The sequence below is a fragment of the Talpa europaea genome, assembly GCF_964194135.1.
Source record: "Talpa europaea genome assembly, chromosome: 5".
Taxonomy (NCBI): domain Eukaryota; kingdom Metazoa; phylum Chordata; class Mammalia; order Eulipotyphla; family Talpidae; genus Talpa; species Talpa europaea.
Window position 1 is genome coordinate 51,987,041 of NC_140071.1, and position 15,866 is coordinate 52,002,906.

General features: G+C 39.5%; 2 protein-coding genes across 2 annotated transcripts; both read left to right on the top strand.

Annotated features, from left to right (window-relative positions):
- Positions 1 to 592: 592 nt before the first annotated feature.
- AK6 (adenylate kinase 6) lies at positions 593 to 15,019 on the top strand (the record flags this gene model as incomplete). The annotated part of the gene is made up of 5 exons (XM_084234058.1): positions 593 to 620; positions 2,446 to 2,538; positions 12,050 to 12,108; positions 13,573 to 13,718; positions 14,827 to 15,019. 5 exons carry the CDS (start codon positions 593 to 595, stop codon positions 15,017 to 15,019), a joined length of 519 nt encoding a protein of 172 aa, XP_084090184.1.
- Positions 3,323 to 4,117, top strand: TAF9 (TATA-box binding protein associated factor 9; the record flags this gene model as incomplete). Its single annotated transcript, XM_084233351.1, has 1 exon — positions 3,323 to 4,117. One exon carries the CDS (start codon positions 3,323 to 3,325, stop codon positions 4,115 to 4,117), a length of 795 nt encoding a protein of 264 aa, XP_084089477.1.
- Positions 15,020 to 15,866: the final 847 nt, after the last annotated feature.

The following is a 15,866-nucleotide window of genomic DNA, read 5'->3' on the forward strand; positions in this document are numbered from 1 at the left end:
CACCCCCAGATGGATGGGCAGGCCGGGAGGAGGAGCGACGAGAGCCCGGGAAGGCGTGAAGTCAGAGATGGACGCGCGTCTCTAGGGCAAACACACATAACAGCCGCAACCGCGGCGGCCTTACTTTCCGGGAGCCGCATCCCCTTGTGGCAGGAGGGGAGCGGAGAAGCCCAACTTCTCCTCGGGGTGGAAGGGCAGCCACAGCCCTACCCCGGCTCAGCGCCGAGCCTCTCGGAGATCCCGCCTCCCGGGGGCCTTTCAGAACGGTCGGCGCCTCCGCGACACAGCCCGAAGGGCGGGGCCGCCAAAAGAGCTAGTCACTTAGACATCTAACACACTGCCTGACCCAAAACGCCGCCCGACCCGTGTCCCTGCCCCGCATCTTGCAGTGGATGCGTGTCATAGAAGGCCGCGGAACCAACGCTCGCTGACTAGGCGAAGGGGTTAGGTGGTGAGGGCCACTCAGGGGCTTAAGGACCCCGGCGCCGCTGGCGCTTATCACCGCCCACCCCTTCCGGCTCCTTCCTGTTGTGCGTCGTCTTGTGCGTCGCGTACGTGAGGCCGGGCGCCCGGGGCCGTCGCGGCGAAGACCATGTTGCTTCCGAACATCCTGCTCACGGGTCAGGGCGCGCGGCGGGGAGGGGCTGGTCGGCGGGGCAGAGTTGGGACGCCGAGTGTTTTGGGGTGTCGGGCGCCCAGAGGGCCTGTTTCAAGGCGCAGTGTTAAGTTTTGAGGCCAGTTGGGGGCCGCGTGGGGTGGCAGCTGCTGGGCCCACGAGACCCGGCTGTCGCGACCCGCGTTGGGTGGGGGTGCGGGGGGAGGCGGCTGAGGAACGTTACTTCTGTGGGCCGGAGGTTGCTCGGCCAGGTGAAGGGAGGTCGACTAACCCAGCTTGCTTTCCTGGTTAATCTTTCTCATTCTGGGTTTTGTAAAATAACTGTGTTTATTTGACAGAGTTATAGTTGGGGTTTTGCGAGATAACGTGAGGCAATATCTGATCTTAGTAGGTTAGCGGTGAATGCCTTAGTCCTTAGACCTTGTGGACTGTCGAGGTTTTCCTTTGTATCTGAGAACCACTTCTCAGATCAGATTCCAGTTAAAGGGTTTGGATGTTGGTGGCGTAGGGTTGATGGAGTAAAAGATCCCTTATTTGCTGTGTATGTTGAGTTCGCATCAGACTTTTTCTTTTCCTTGAAGGAAAAAAAAGTGGCTTCTCATCATTTTTTCTCGTGTAGAGAAAGTTCCTGGACTGATCGTGAGGCTCTTCTGAGTGTGTGGGTCCATACTCAGACCTTATACTCAGTGAGAGGTACTAAAATGTTTTACGACGACTTAAAAATAATATGGGCCTTTAGCACTGAAAATGTTCATTAAATTGTAGCCGTTAATAGCGCCATAGGTTATTCATGGAAACATCTAATGAGTTTAGATGCTACTGCAATGTAGAGAAATACTGAGATGTTGTGTGGAAACAAAACAGTGGCATTTTTAATCACTGAATAAGACATAAGGTTGTTGACAGTGCACAAGTCTTGTCTGTTTTCGAGAGCTGTAGATTAACCTTTTGATAAAATGTTTAGCACTTAAGATTTCTTAAGGGGAAGATTTCATAATCTTTCATTAGGCTCAGACAGTGTCCTGGTTTTTCATATTAAGGTATATTGTGAAAAATCTAAAAGTGAGCATTTTATTGAAAACATGGCAAGTCCAGGGTTCAAACTTGGTGTGTTACAGTGAACTTGAGGTAAATGTCACTTTTATAGAGAGATGACTTGCCCCTGTAATCTTTCATTATAATCGAGTTGTATAATTCAGTGAAGTTAAAACTGAACAGCTAAAAATGATGCATTGGAATAACTTGAAATACAATAGCTAAAAGAGAGAAGGTGAAGAAGAATGTGCTTGTTATTTATGTAAAAGGAAATAGGTGATATATGTATTTGTGCATACAACATGAATATGTACATACATAATGTGCTACCATGCATATGCACGGGATGTCTTTGGAAAAATATGTAAGAAACTGTTTAACAGTCATTGCCTCTAGCAGAGTATGGGGGAGGGAGGTATGTAGTGGTCATGAGGTTTGTCTTTCATGTTGCTTGAATTTTTTTCCCATGAGCAATTAAAAAGTGTTATCTAACTAAAATAAACGATGTTAATTTGCTTGGTATGGCTAATTTTATTTTGGGACTTTATTGACTACATGGTGATGAAAGGCAATAAAATTAGCATCAGAATTGCCAAAGACCTACTCCTGATAGAATCAGATATTCTAGGTGAGAGTCTGCAGGCTTTGAGTAGTTTTGATTGTATATTAATTCATATGGGGTTGCTAATTAGGAAACTTCTTTTCAGTAGTTAGGGACCTTACTAAGGTCAGATGAGTGGTTAAACTCTAATAAGTATTTCATGCACAATATTTTTCTGTAACTTGTCTTACAGGTACACCAGGGGTTGGAAAAACCACGCTAGGCAAAGAACTTGCAACAAGATCAGGACTGAAATACGTTAATGTGGGTGATTTAGCTCGAGAAGGTAAGGAACACTTGGTGGTAGATTTATTTTAAAAGAGAGATAGTAGAGTATTATACTCATGTTGTGAGAAGGTACAAAAAGCAGATAAAAGTTGTCATTAAGGAAATTTGTGCTTTATTGAGGACTTATAGAAATAGAAAATACCATGTTCAGTGTTATGTCCTGGTTGTTTTGACCATTACATATCTCCTCCTTCCTCTAAATGACTAGCAGTTCTTGTGGACAGTAATCATTGGGAAGGCTTCACTGAAGTGATTGGACTTAGGTTAGATAGAACCTAAATATGAGGACGAGGGAGAGTGTTTTGATTTGGGCCAATGCATAAAGGTTTTGGGTGGTGCTAAGCGTGTCTGTGGAGACACTGAGTATATTATCACTGGAAAGTCAGATTATTTAACAACTTAGGCGTAGATCATGGCTATCCTATATTTTCTTAGGTTAGTTTGATAATTACAAGCTTGCACATAACTGCATATATTCTAAAATTATACATTTTTATTTATTTTACCCTGTTTTCTCCCAATCTTTTATCATACCCTTATTCTTTATCTTTTTATATTACAGTGATTTGTACAGGGTAAAAATTCAATTTGAATAAAGGGAACTTTAAGTGTGCCTCATTAAAACTAAAAAGATTAACATTTTTAAAATTTAACTATATTTTTAAAAATTTAACATTTTTAAAAAAAAATTATCCTGACAGTTGCTACTAAAGTAACTATTTCAGGTTTGATCTAATATACATATTTTTTTCAAATGATCTAAAGTCTGATCACCGGATATCATGGAGTCTGGCAAGATGGCTTCTCCCAAGAGCATGCCGAAAGATGCACAGATGATGGCACAAATCCTGAAGGATATGGGGATTACAGAATATGAGCCAAGAGTTATAAATCAGATGTTGGAGTTTGCCTTCCGATATGTGACCACAATTTTAGATGATGCAAAAATTTATTCAAGCCATGCTAAGAAAGCCACTGTTGATGCAGATGATGTGCGATTGGCAATCCAGTGTCGTGCTGACCAGTCTTTTACCTCTCCTCCCCCAAGAGATTTTTTATTAGATATTGCAAGGCAAAGAAATCAAACCCCTTTGCCATTGATCAAGCCATATTCAGGCCCTAGATTGCCACCTGACAGGTACTGCTTGACTGCTCCAAACTATAGACTTAAGTCTTTACAAAAAAAGGCATCTACTTCTGCAGGAAGAATAACAGTTCCAAGATTAAGTGTTGGTTCAGTTACTAGCAGACCAAGTACTCCTACACTTGGTACACCAACCCCACAAACCATGGCTGTTTCAACTAAAGTAGGGACTCCAATGTCCCTTACAGGGCAAAGGTTTACAGTACAAATGCCCACTTCACAGGCCCCAGCTGTAAAGGCATCAATTCCTGCAACATCAGCAGTTCAAAATGTTCTTATTAATCCATCATTAATTGGGTCCAAAAATATTCTTATTACCACAAATATGGTATCACAAAATACTGCCAATGAATCATCAAATGCAATGAAAAGAAAACGCGAAGATGATGATGATGACGATGACGATGATGATGACGACTATGATAATTTGTAATCTAGCCTTGGTGCTTGTAACGTGTACTTGATCTTAAATCCATTGTATTGAGATTAAACATTGCATGCTGGATGTTTTCAAGTTCTGTTGTAGAAAACTTATAAAGTATTTAATGAGTAAATATAGTTAACATACCTTTCAATTAAGATGTTGCTTTTTCTTTAATAGGATTATTAATGGTTTTTCATCAGCCTTTAAGTGTGAAAAAATAAAGATTTCATTCATCAATTTGACTTTCGGTACTTTGGCAGTTATGTTTTTAGAAGCAGTTTCCCCCTCATCACCAACAGGATTAACAGTTGCAACAACTGTTGTTTCTATTCATTAATGCTATAGTGTCACATTTATTACATTCAGATGTTTAGAGCATAGTATGATCTCTGGTGTATAGATCACTCTTAAGGTCCATTCTTTTAGATTGCTGATGGATAGCCATGTCTTTTTGGAGAGACTGTTTAAACTTTTCTACATAGTGAATCCTCACGTTTGAATTTTCCTCCTCAATTGCCCAATTTTATTAGGTCCCACTCTTCTGTCTCCTTGGTTGGTTTTTTAAGGATCCTTGATGTATCTCCTAGTATCTCCCCAATTAAAATTTTAAAAAATCGTTTCCATTATTCCTTTTTGCCAGGTCAATTTTGTGCATCTCTTTTGTGTTCTTGATACTATAAGCCGGTATCATGCTAATAATTTTAATTCAACTCTGGCATTTAAGTTACAATTAATAAAGCTTAGATCATTCTCTGTGTTATGCCTCTATGAAATCTTTTTGTTACTTGAAGTTTACTTTCATGTTTTTGACACGATTTCAGTTATTTTTCAGTTCTAATCTCTGCTATATAATCTATCGTGAATAGCACTGAGAGGAACAGTAACAACAGACCAAGGATAATTCACTGTGAAAGACTCATCTTCCTCTTCAATGGGCCTTCTCCTTGTTCTCACACCATTTTAACCAAAGTTGTACACCAACAGCCTCTCCACTTCCTTGATGATAGGCTGTGGAATCCAAGCCTTACAGGAGAAGTGGGTTCCCCGCCCTCATCCTGCCAGATAAAGGGTTTCTGGTCTCACTTGACATGGTGTTATATGAGGTACTTTATAAGTTTTCTCAAAATGTACCAATTTTTTCCCTCAGGTGCCATTTGAATTTATCTAAAACATCTTACTAAACTATAATATGAGACATCTAGTCTCCTTTTTTCCAAATGATGGTATATTTTAAGATAATCTATGTAATCATCTATGAAGGAGCAGTTCTCGACTGAGGGTGAATTTGTCTGATAAGACATGTGGTAGTTACAACTGTGGTGGGAGTGGGACAATCACTAATAGAGGTGAGGGATTCTATTGAATATCCAGCAACTCAGAGATAGTCCTCTGCTCTCTCTCCATAACAGCAGTATTTGAGCTGGTTGAGAAACTGCTATAAGTAGATGAGATTTCCCCCCCCCCCCCCCGGTTTTAAATGTATCTAAATAGAATTTGTTGCCCTCCTAGTAATGTTGAATTGCTATATCTGTAAGAGACTATCTTTATGTCATTGGAACCTAGGCAGGGAAAATTAGTTGGACAATAAAACTTAATAAAACTAATGAACATCCTAAATGTGGTGTGACTAGGCATGCTTTCTTAGCCCTGTTATTCCAGACTCAAGATTCTTCCTCACTTGATATCCTTACCCACATATTCATTTACCCTTTTACCAGAATTCTTAATTTTCATGCCGCCAGTTTACCGGTCTTTAGCCTCTGTTCCTAACCTCGGTATTCATAGGTCTAAACAAAGTAATGTAATTCTCATTGGATCTGTTCAAATAACTTGGCCCTCGGCACTAATATTTTGATGTGTTTTTAATGCAAGAGTTGGCAAGTTGGAGCCTCTGGGTAAAGACTAGCCTGAAGTATTTTCTGTCTCCTTTTACAGAAAAAGTTTGCCATTCACTGTCTAACCTCTGTGTCCCATATATTCCACTCCTAAATCAGCTAAGTCTTTGAAATAAACTCCATTGGCCCTTTGGACATTTCTAGTCATGGCATCTGCCCTCTCCCTGTCATCATACTAACACTACCCTGTGATTTCTCTGAAGCCATCTTGTAATACTGCCCCTCCCCCCATAATCTCATTCAGAACTTTGATGATTTTTAAATTTATAATGAGAAGTTATCCCTATTTTCTATAGATTTACTAGATGTAACCATTTGGCTAGTTCCCAGATAGCACAAAAAGTTTAAAAAGCAAAAGATCAAACAATCCGTGATTCTACTGGACTGCTCCTTGATTTCACAGCTTACCTCTGATCCTCACAAACTAACATTATATGCAGGTCAACTTAGCCTCTAAATCTTGATGGTTTGCTGAAAAATCCCTTGGTGCTACATCCCTATGCCACCCCATCCCATTGTCAACGCCATATTGAGCCTCCTCCTCTTAAAAGTGTCTCTTCCTTCCCTGTTCCACAGCACCATGTCCTTTAAATACAGGACTTGAAATTTTACTGATAAAGTACATCTTGCTTAGTGAGGTAGAGATTATACACTGGTCCAGTTTACCTTCAGCCTTACCTGTAGCCATTCCTCCATGTGTCCTTCAGTCTACCCACAGAGCACTAATGTTCCTTAAACACAACAGGAATTTTCCACCTCCATGTCTATGCATGGTATTCCTTTTACCTGTAAATGCCAGATGTCCTTATCTACCTTAGCCCAAAGGTCATTTGTCACATCTTTGGTGCTCTTTAACTTCTCTAGGAGTCTTAACTGCTCTTTTCTCCACAAAAAAGCATTCAATCCTAAACCAGTTAACTTTTCATACTAATTAGTAGTATAGGTAGAAGTTGCTTTTTTGGGCTAAGGTAAATGTTTCCAAAGAAAGAAAACCTGAATAGTGGCAGCAGCAGCAAAATAAATAACTTCCCAATGTGATTAAGAACAGCTTTCTCTTGAGTGTATATATAGTATAGAATGGCAGCCATGATTTTATAGCTTAACAATTGAGAAGATCTTTTAAGGTAAGAGCTTACATAACCTTTTAACTCTTGCCCTACAACCACTTTTTTCTCTGCAGGTTATATATCTTTAAATAAATCATAAAATTTTGTTTAGGAAATTGACTTAATTTTTTTACCCTCTGGTGAGTTAATTAAATCCCCTTTTTTGTCTTTGCTATATGAAGATCATATATATATAGACAACTATACACAAATGAAGCTTTCTAAACTATAAGCTTTTCCTTTCTGAAGTGAAGTTCAGAACCCATGTTTCCATTCCCTATGATCAGGTTATAATCATCTAAAATTCTGCAGTAACTTTGATCTGGTATCTGCTTCTTTTGGATTTGCTTCCTTCCAGCTTGTTCTTCACATAGAAACCAAAATTATTTTTTAAACTTTGAAATTGATCATATCATTTCATGCTTAAAATGTTTTAATGATTTTCCTTTGCCTCAGGATAAAATATAAATTTAGTGAAGCAATTAATTTAGTGATGCCCTTTTCAGTCTGGCCTCAGTTTACCTGATCCTTTACAACCTGTTTTCTACCTGCATAGGCCTTCTGTAGCTGCAGGATTTGCATCCTCAGATTCAACCAACCATGAATTGAAAATGCATGCTATGTAATTAGGCCTATGTAATGCATGCTATGTAATTAGGCCTACTGAACATGCACAGACTTTTTTTTGTAATCCCCTGAACAGTACAGTATGACACACTGAACTAGGTTTTACAAGTAATCAAGATTATTTTTTAAAGTATATGGAAGGACCTGTGTAGGTTATATGTAAATACTATGCCACTGTATGTGGAGTACTTGCGCATCCTTGGATTTTGGTATCTCCTGGGGTCTGGAAGCCAATCTCCCCTGCAGGTAACCAAGGAATAACTGAATTCTGAAAGACTTTCCCTCCCTTGAAAGAACCTACCTTCCCTGCCTTTGTATATCTTGTATTCTCTGTTGGGAATATTTTCCCCTGCCTTTATATCCTAGCTTACCAATTCAAGCCACCACTTAGAAGACACTCCAGAAAGCCTCCCCTAATATCCAAAGTTTATGTTGCTAATATAAGCATCCATCCTATCATAACTATAAGTAGCACCATGAACCCAAACATTAAAATATCCCTGTAAAGTCCAGGTTACTTGTCTGTCCTCTTACCTCATTATAAATTCTTTGAGGGAAGGGCCATGTGTGTCTTCTTCATTTTTTCACCATTGTCATTACTCTGTAATCACTGTACATATGTTACTTGCTAACTGGTTTTTGAAATGAGTGAAAGATTGGATTATATGATTTTATTAAAATATATAAAATAGGGGCCTCCCTGATGGCACAGGGGTTAAAGTCTCAGCGCTGTCAAGCAACTGCCAGCCACTGTGCCATGAGTTAGATCTCCAGCCAGGGAGCTAGCCCACATGGCACAGCAGACCTCTCCTGACTCGCCTGCTGCTCTCCTCAACAGTGTATTTCAGGGCCTCCCAGGTGGCGCAGCGGTTGAGCGCTGGGTTGCGAAGCTGCCCGCGGCCTCTGTGGCGCCGGTTCGATCCCCAGCTGCTCCCCGGCCACCAGAGGAGGGTCCCACATGGCGCGCAGACCTCTCCTGCCGCCCGCTGCTCCCCTCAGCAGTGTATTTCGTCAGTCTGCCTGCTCTGCTCCCTGCTCTGGCTCTGGTGAATTCTCTCACCCTCCCGCGCTTCTGACTGTACCCAGTGCATGTATAAACAAACAAAACAAACAAATAAATAAATAAAAACATGCCTCTATAAAAAAAAAAATAAAAAAAAAAAAAAAAATAAAAAAAAAAAAAAAAACAGTGTATTTCAGTAAATCTGCCTGTTCAGTTTCCCACTCTGTCTCTGGTGAATCCTCTCACCTCCCACCCCAAACCCACCCCGCACCTCTGGCCTACACCTCAGTTTTTGTATGCATAAGTAAATCTTTAAAAAATTAAAATAAGTATATTAGTGAAAGATCACACTAATCTTTGAGGGGTCAAAGGATTTAAATATGAAGGAAACTCATCTACTCCATATTCCAACATAGTACAGAATCACCTGTAGGTATTTTTACATTTTGTGGCATTATAAAAAGGAAAACACAGTATTATAAAAATATACACAGCACGGGGACTCCCTTGTGGCACAGGGATTAAGTCTCAAAGCTATCAAACTTTCAGTAGCCACTGCAGCACATGTTCGATCCCTGGCCAGGGAGGTGACCCGCATGGCCCAGCAGACCTCTCCTGCCTTGCCCACTGCTCCCCTCATCAGTGTATTTCAGTAGATCTGCCTGTTCTGTTCCCCACTCTGTCTCTGGTGAATTCTCTCACCTCCTGCACCTCTGGCCTACATCCCAGTTCTTGTATGCATAAATAAAAACAATACACACACACACACACACAGCACAATACAACCAGTTTATTTCAATAATGTTTTTTTCTTCTAGTCTTTTGTAACTTTGAATTGTGCTTTTTACATGTATCAAGCATTTATTATCTTGCCAGATAGTCTATATGCTACGAAGTATTTTCAAATACTTATTTTCTTAGTTATTTCATCAAGTTAGTAAACCAAGATTTAATTATTTTTCTAAATCTTGAACCTTTTTTTTTTCACTTTATCACTTACATTAGTCCTGATTAGAAGTTAAGTGGTAAAGGAAACCTTTGAATAGCCATCATGTTGTTCTTTTTAAAATATAATTCCAAAGTCAGTTTACTATCATATATTAACAGGCATAAAGAGGCTTATTTTAATTTCATCTCTTTAATAACTGGTAAAATTCAACATTTTATTTCATATTTATTAACTATCTTCCATACTGTGAATTATTATTGGTTAAACTATTTTTAATATTTTTAAGGTCTATATGTAATCTACATTTTAGCACTTTTTTTATTGAACAGAGATTAAACATTTTAAATGTTTGAATCTTTTTGTTTCTCAAGTGACTCATTCTTTTATATATTAGAAAAATTTCTCACTAATTATCTTTGGAATTAAGAAATTAGCTCTTTAATCCACCTTTTAAAGTATAAAGTAAGGGTTTAGATTGTTCTTTAAATTGCTAGAATAGTTTTCCCACATCAAGACAGTTACCAAAACAGTTATTTTTTAAGCTGATAGTTTCTGGTAACCGAGCAGTAACTCAAAGAAGCAGAGGCCACCTTGGGAATGGCTCATGTGCTCAGAATCTGTCTACAAAACTTCCAGGCAAGACAAAGCTTCCCCTAACCCCCAGAATCACCCTTTTGTCACTTTATTTTTTTTAAATTTATTTATTTATACAAGAAGGCGCTGGGGAAGTGAGAGGATTTACCAGAGACAAAGTAGGAGCAGAACAGGCAGATGTACTGAAATACACTGCTGAGGGGAGCAGCCGGTGAGACAGGAGAGGTCTGCTGCACCACGTGGGTCACCTCCCTGAGCAGGGATCAAACTCCTGCTGCAGTGGCTGGTGACAGCCCTACAGGACCATCTTTATTGTTAACCCTTGCACCACCAGGGAAGGTTCCCCCTCTTTTGTCACTTTAGAACACATACTCATTTAACCCATTTCAATTTATGCCCAAATATTATGGGAGAAAGAAGTTGGGAATACTGTATATAGCACGCTCTTAGAAATGTCTAAGAGGATGATCTAAGCCCGCCTTAGATTTCATACCTCCTGGGGATTCCAGGTGAGGGTAAGCTTGGTATGACTCACTTCCTGAAGTAACACTTTCTTTGAAAGTCAGTTGTGATTTGTTGGAAAGTTCTTGTCAGGCAGAAATGAGATGAAGACGAACAAAGGAACGTCCTCACTGGAAAGCATCCCGATAATATGCACACCTGCTGCCGCTGTGGCTATTCTGACAGGCAGAAGAGAAAGTGTGACTGGAGAACCATGACTAAAAGACAAAATGCCACCGGGAGCTATCAGATGAGGCACCTAAATATACTGTAGATTCAGGCATGGATTGCATGAAGGAACACCACCTAAACCCAAGAGGGCATCATCCAATTTATCTTAGTAATTTCAGCAATTAGTGGCACAAATAACGTTCTAGTTATTAAAAATAAAAAGAAAGTTCTTGTTTAGATGTAATCTGTCTTTTTTTTTTTAAGGTTTATTTATGCATACAAGAACTGGGGTACAGGCCAGAGACAGAGTGGGGAACAGAACAGGCAGATCAACTGAAATACATTGCTGAGGGGAGCAGTGGACGAGTCCGGAGAGGTCTGCTGCGCCATGTGGGTAGCTCCCTGGCCGGCCGGGGATTGAACTCGTACTGTAGTGGCTGCGGACAGCTTCACAGGCTGTCTTAACCCCTTGCGCGACCAGGGAGGCCTGTAATCTGTCTTCTTGATAACTCTATCTCTCATTCTTATTTCGCCTCCTGAAATAAGACACTTAATCACTGGATTTTTGAGATTCTGAAAATCTAGACGTAAAGGTAATGTTTGAGAGCATCTGAGTACTGACTCTCTTTCCCCAAAACCAATGAAGTTACAGAGTTTCTGGAATCAAGGAACCAATGGTTGCTTTTAATACATTTCATGTCCTTGGCCAAATAAATTTGGAACTTGTTAACATATGTTTGTATCTGTCCATCTGTCCCCTCTTCCCACAGATCTATAGCTGGGTAAAAATAATGCAATCCTCTTTGCATTCTGAAAATTCTGAAGGTAGTGATTACTCAGTTGTTTTAGTTGGTTTCAATTTTGATATTTAAAATGGTTTTAGGTATATTGGTACTCAAGCGTCCTTCTAGACAAAATTCTAATTTGTCAGTATTGCTCTTTATATTTGATATCCATGTGACATCCGTTGTGTTAGTGCCCTCCCTTGTCTCTAAAATAGTAATTAATGATATAGTTCCTTTCCTAAAATCTAGAATTAATTCAAAAATTACTTAGAAAAGATGACTTTAACAAGCTGATGTAAATCTCTTTTAGGGCATTTGTATGATGGCTATGATGAAGAGTATGATTGTCCCATTTTAGATGAAGACCGAGTACGTATAATTTTTTTTAAAAAGCATACTATTTTTTTTAAATAATATATTTTATTTTTATATTCCCCCATACAATTGCAAACGCCCCATTCTGACCCCAATCCCTCCCCTCCCGCCCCCCACCCCCCAAAAAGTGTCTCTGGTTCATAGTTTTTTGTTGATTTTGATTTTCACTTTCTTATATTCATTTTCCTGGTCCCTTATTTAAGTTTTCTAGATCCCTGCTATGAGTGAGACCATCCGGTATTTTTCTTTTTCTTTTTGGCTTATTTCGCTGAGCATGATCCCTTCCAACGCCATCCATGTTGCTGCAAATTGCATGTGTTTATCTTTTTTGAATGCTGAGTAATATTCCATGGTGTATATGTACCACATCTTCTTGATCCAGTCATTTATTTTTGGGCATTTGGGCTGTTTCCAAAGCTTAGCTATTGTAAATAGTGCTGCTATAAACATAGGGGTGCAGGTGTTCCTTTGGAATTGATGTTTCTGTGTCCTTTGGGTAAATACCTAGGAGTGGAATTGCTGGATCATATGGAAGCTCTATGTTTAGTAGGTCCAGAAATCTCCACACAGCTCTCCATAGTGGTTGGACCAGTTTGCACTCCCACCAACAGTGCAGAAGATTTCCTTTTTCTCCACACCCTCGCCAACATTTGTTGTTGCTAGTTTTTTTAATATGTGCCATTCTCACTGGTGTGAGATGGTATCTCATGGTAGTTTTGATTTGCATTTCCCTGATTACAAGTGATGTTGAACATTTTTTCATATGTCTGTTGGCCATTTTTGCATTTCCTCTTCAGAGAAGTTTCTTTTTAGCTCTTCTGCCCATTTTTTGACTGGATTATTTTCTTTGTTGTTGCTGAGTCTCATCAGCTCTTTGCAGATTTTTGTGATCAGTCCTTTATCATTAGTGTTGGGTGCAAAAATGTTCTCCCAGTTGGTGGGGTTTCTCTTTGTTTTTTTTATTGTCTCTTTTGCTGTGCAGAAGCTCTTTAATTTGATGTAGTCCCAGCTGTTTATCTTTGCCTTCACTATCACTGCTTTGGGTGCTGTGTCTGTAAAGATGTCTTTGATGTGCAAATCCCATAGTGTTTCGCCTATATTTCCTTCTATGTATTTTAAGGTTTCAGGTCTTATGTCTAGTTCTTTAATCCATTTTGAGTTGATTTTTGTGTATGGTGTAAGGTAGTGGTCAAGCTTCATTCTTTTGCATGTAGCGACCCAGTTTTCCCAGCACCATTTATTGAACAAACTTTCTTTGCTCCAATGCATAGTCTTTGCTCCTTTGTCAAAGATTAGTTGACCATAAATCTGTGGGTTTATTTCTGGATTTTCTATTCGATTCCATTGGTCTGTATGTCTGCTCTTGTTCCAATACCAAAGCATACTATTTTTATTTAATGGAAATTTGACCTCAATTTTTTAAGGAACATTCTTTTTTTTTTTTAACCTTTTTTATAGGTAGTTGATGAATTAGAAAACCAAATGAAAGAAGGTGGAGTTATTGTTGATTACCATGGCTGTGATTTCTTCCCAGAACGCTGGTTTCATATCGTTTTTGTGCTGAAAACAGATAATGGTGTGTTGTACGAAAGGCTTGAAAAACGGTAAGAAAGAAAATATGTCAAATTCTTAAAGTTTAATATAAACTCTTGTCCATATTCCTGAAATTTGCCCATTCTTTTTTTTTTTTAAAGATTTATTTATTTATGCATACAAGAACTGGGGTGTAAGCCAGAGGTTCAGGGAGTGAAAAGATTCACCAGAGACTAGTGGGGAGCAGAGCAGGCAGATCTACTGAAATACACTGTTAAGGGGAGCAGCGGGCAAGGCCGGAGAGGTCTGCTGCACCATGTGGGTTGCTCCTTGGCTGGCAGGGGATTAAACTTGTGCTGCAGTGGCTGGCGATAGCTTGATAGCGCTGTCTTTAAACCCTGTGCTACCAGTCAGACCCAATTTTGCCAATTCTACTATAGTCAAGTTTCTCTCTCATTATAAACCAAGTCTGAAACCTAAATATTCTTGATCTAACAGAAAAAGATGCATTTGTGGGGCCTCCCTGGGTGGCGCAGCAGTTGAGCACTGGGCTACTAAGCTGCCCACAGCCTCTGCAGCGCTGGTTCAATCCCCTGCTACCGGTGAGGGTCCCACATGGCGCGGCAGACCTCTCCTGTCTCTCCCACTGCTCCCCTCAGCAGTGTGTTTCATCAGTCTGCCTGTTCTGTTCCCCGCTCTGTCTCTGGTGAATTCTCTCACCCTCCCATGCTTCTGACTGTACCCAGTGCTTGCATAAGTAAATAAATAAATCTTAAAAAAAAAAAAAAGAAAAGAAAAAGATGCATTTGTAAAATAAAGGCAGTGATAAATCGGCATTTTACAGTGTGTAAACTGTATTTTAGTCCCTTCAAGAGAGCATCATAAATTTAGAATGACCAGAAAAGATACATTTTTGTGGAAAACATTCTTCCACTGTCTTTTGATTCAAGCCGTGGGAAGATAGGGATTCTAGAATAGTTTAGAAGGTAGTCTCAGGAAAGAAAGTTCTGGATCTGTTTAAGGTCAGGTTCAGTCTAATTTCTCCAGATAAAGAGACCGCGGTAAGTATTTTTGCATGATTTTTCACTTTCAAAAATGTCCAATTTCTGATATGTTCCTAAAACCAGTTAATATCATTCAATTTTCTTTTTGTTAGCTTATATTTTCTTTGCCTTCTAGGGGTTATAATGAGAAGAAACTAAAAGACAATGTTCAGTGTGAAATTTTTCAAGTTCTTTATGAAGAAGCCATAGCATCCTACAAGGAGGAAATAGTGCATCAGCTGCCCAGCAATAAACCAGAAGATCTAGAGGATAATATTAATCAGATATTGAAATGGATTGAGCAGTGGATCAAAGATAATAGCTCTTGATTTATAAGACTGACCACTTTATAATTACTCTTGACATCTCTATACTCACATCATAGAAACAGCAATTCTTTTTTATTAAAGTCGTGCTGCAGGATTAGTAGATGGATACTATAATGGTTTCTGTTTGAGGGTTTTTTTAATATCCATGAGAAAGCTAAAGCACCTCAAGAATAATGAATATATTAAGAATTGAGAGTAAAAACTGTCATTTAAGTCTTCAGTTGCTGAAGATTGATAAATCTGACCAGATGATTGGATAACTTTTAAGTTTATTGTGGAAGCAAAAAGTGGTGATGTATTAAAATAAAATATGGCTAAAATAAAGCATCATTTTTCCATTTGTATTTCTTTAAACTGAAAAAAATAGTAGTGGTAATATTTGCATTCTCTATAAAATTCAGAAGGGTATTCTGGAAAAGTAGGTTTTCCTCCAGGCCACCCCTATTCTTTAGCCACCCTAGATGATCCCCTCCTTTTAGGGAATAATGTTACTGGTCACTGGTTTCCTACATATATTATAAGGGATTTTATGTCTGTGGGGGAGGGGGGGAGAAAATGCGGGGGGGGGGGTGTTTGCTCCACGCACGCACATATGCACACATGTGTGCACATATTTTTTAACAGCACATATTTTGGAGATGATTGCATCTTAGAACATACAGACCTAAAGCTTTTCATTTTAAATTAAGATACATTTCACGGGCCTCCCTGGTGGTGCAGGTGGTTCAGAGCTGCACTATGAAGCTGTCAGCAGCCTCTGCAGCACGGGTTGGATCCCAACCAGTCGGCTGGGGAGAAACCCACATGGCACAGCAGACCTCTCCTGTCTCGCCTGCTGCTCCCCTCA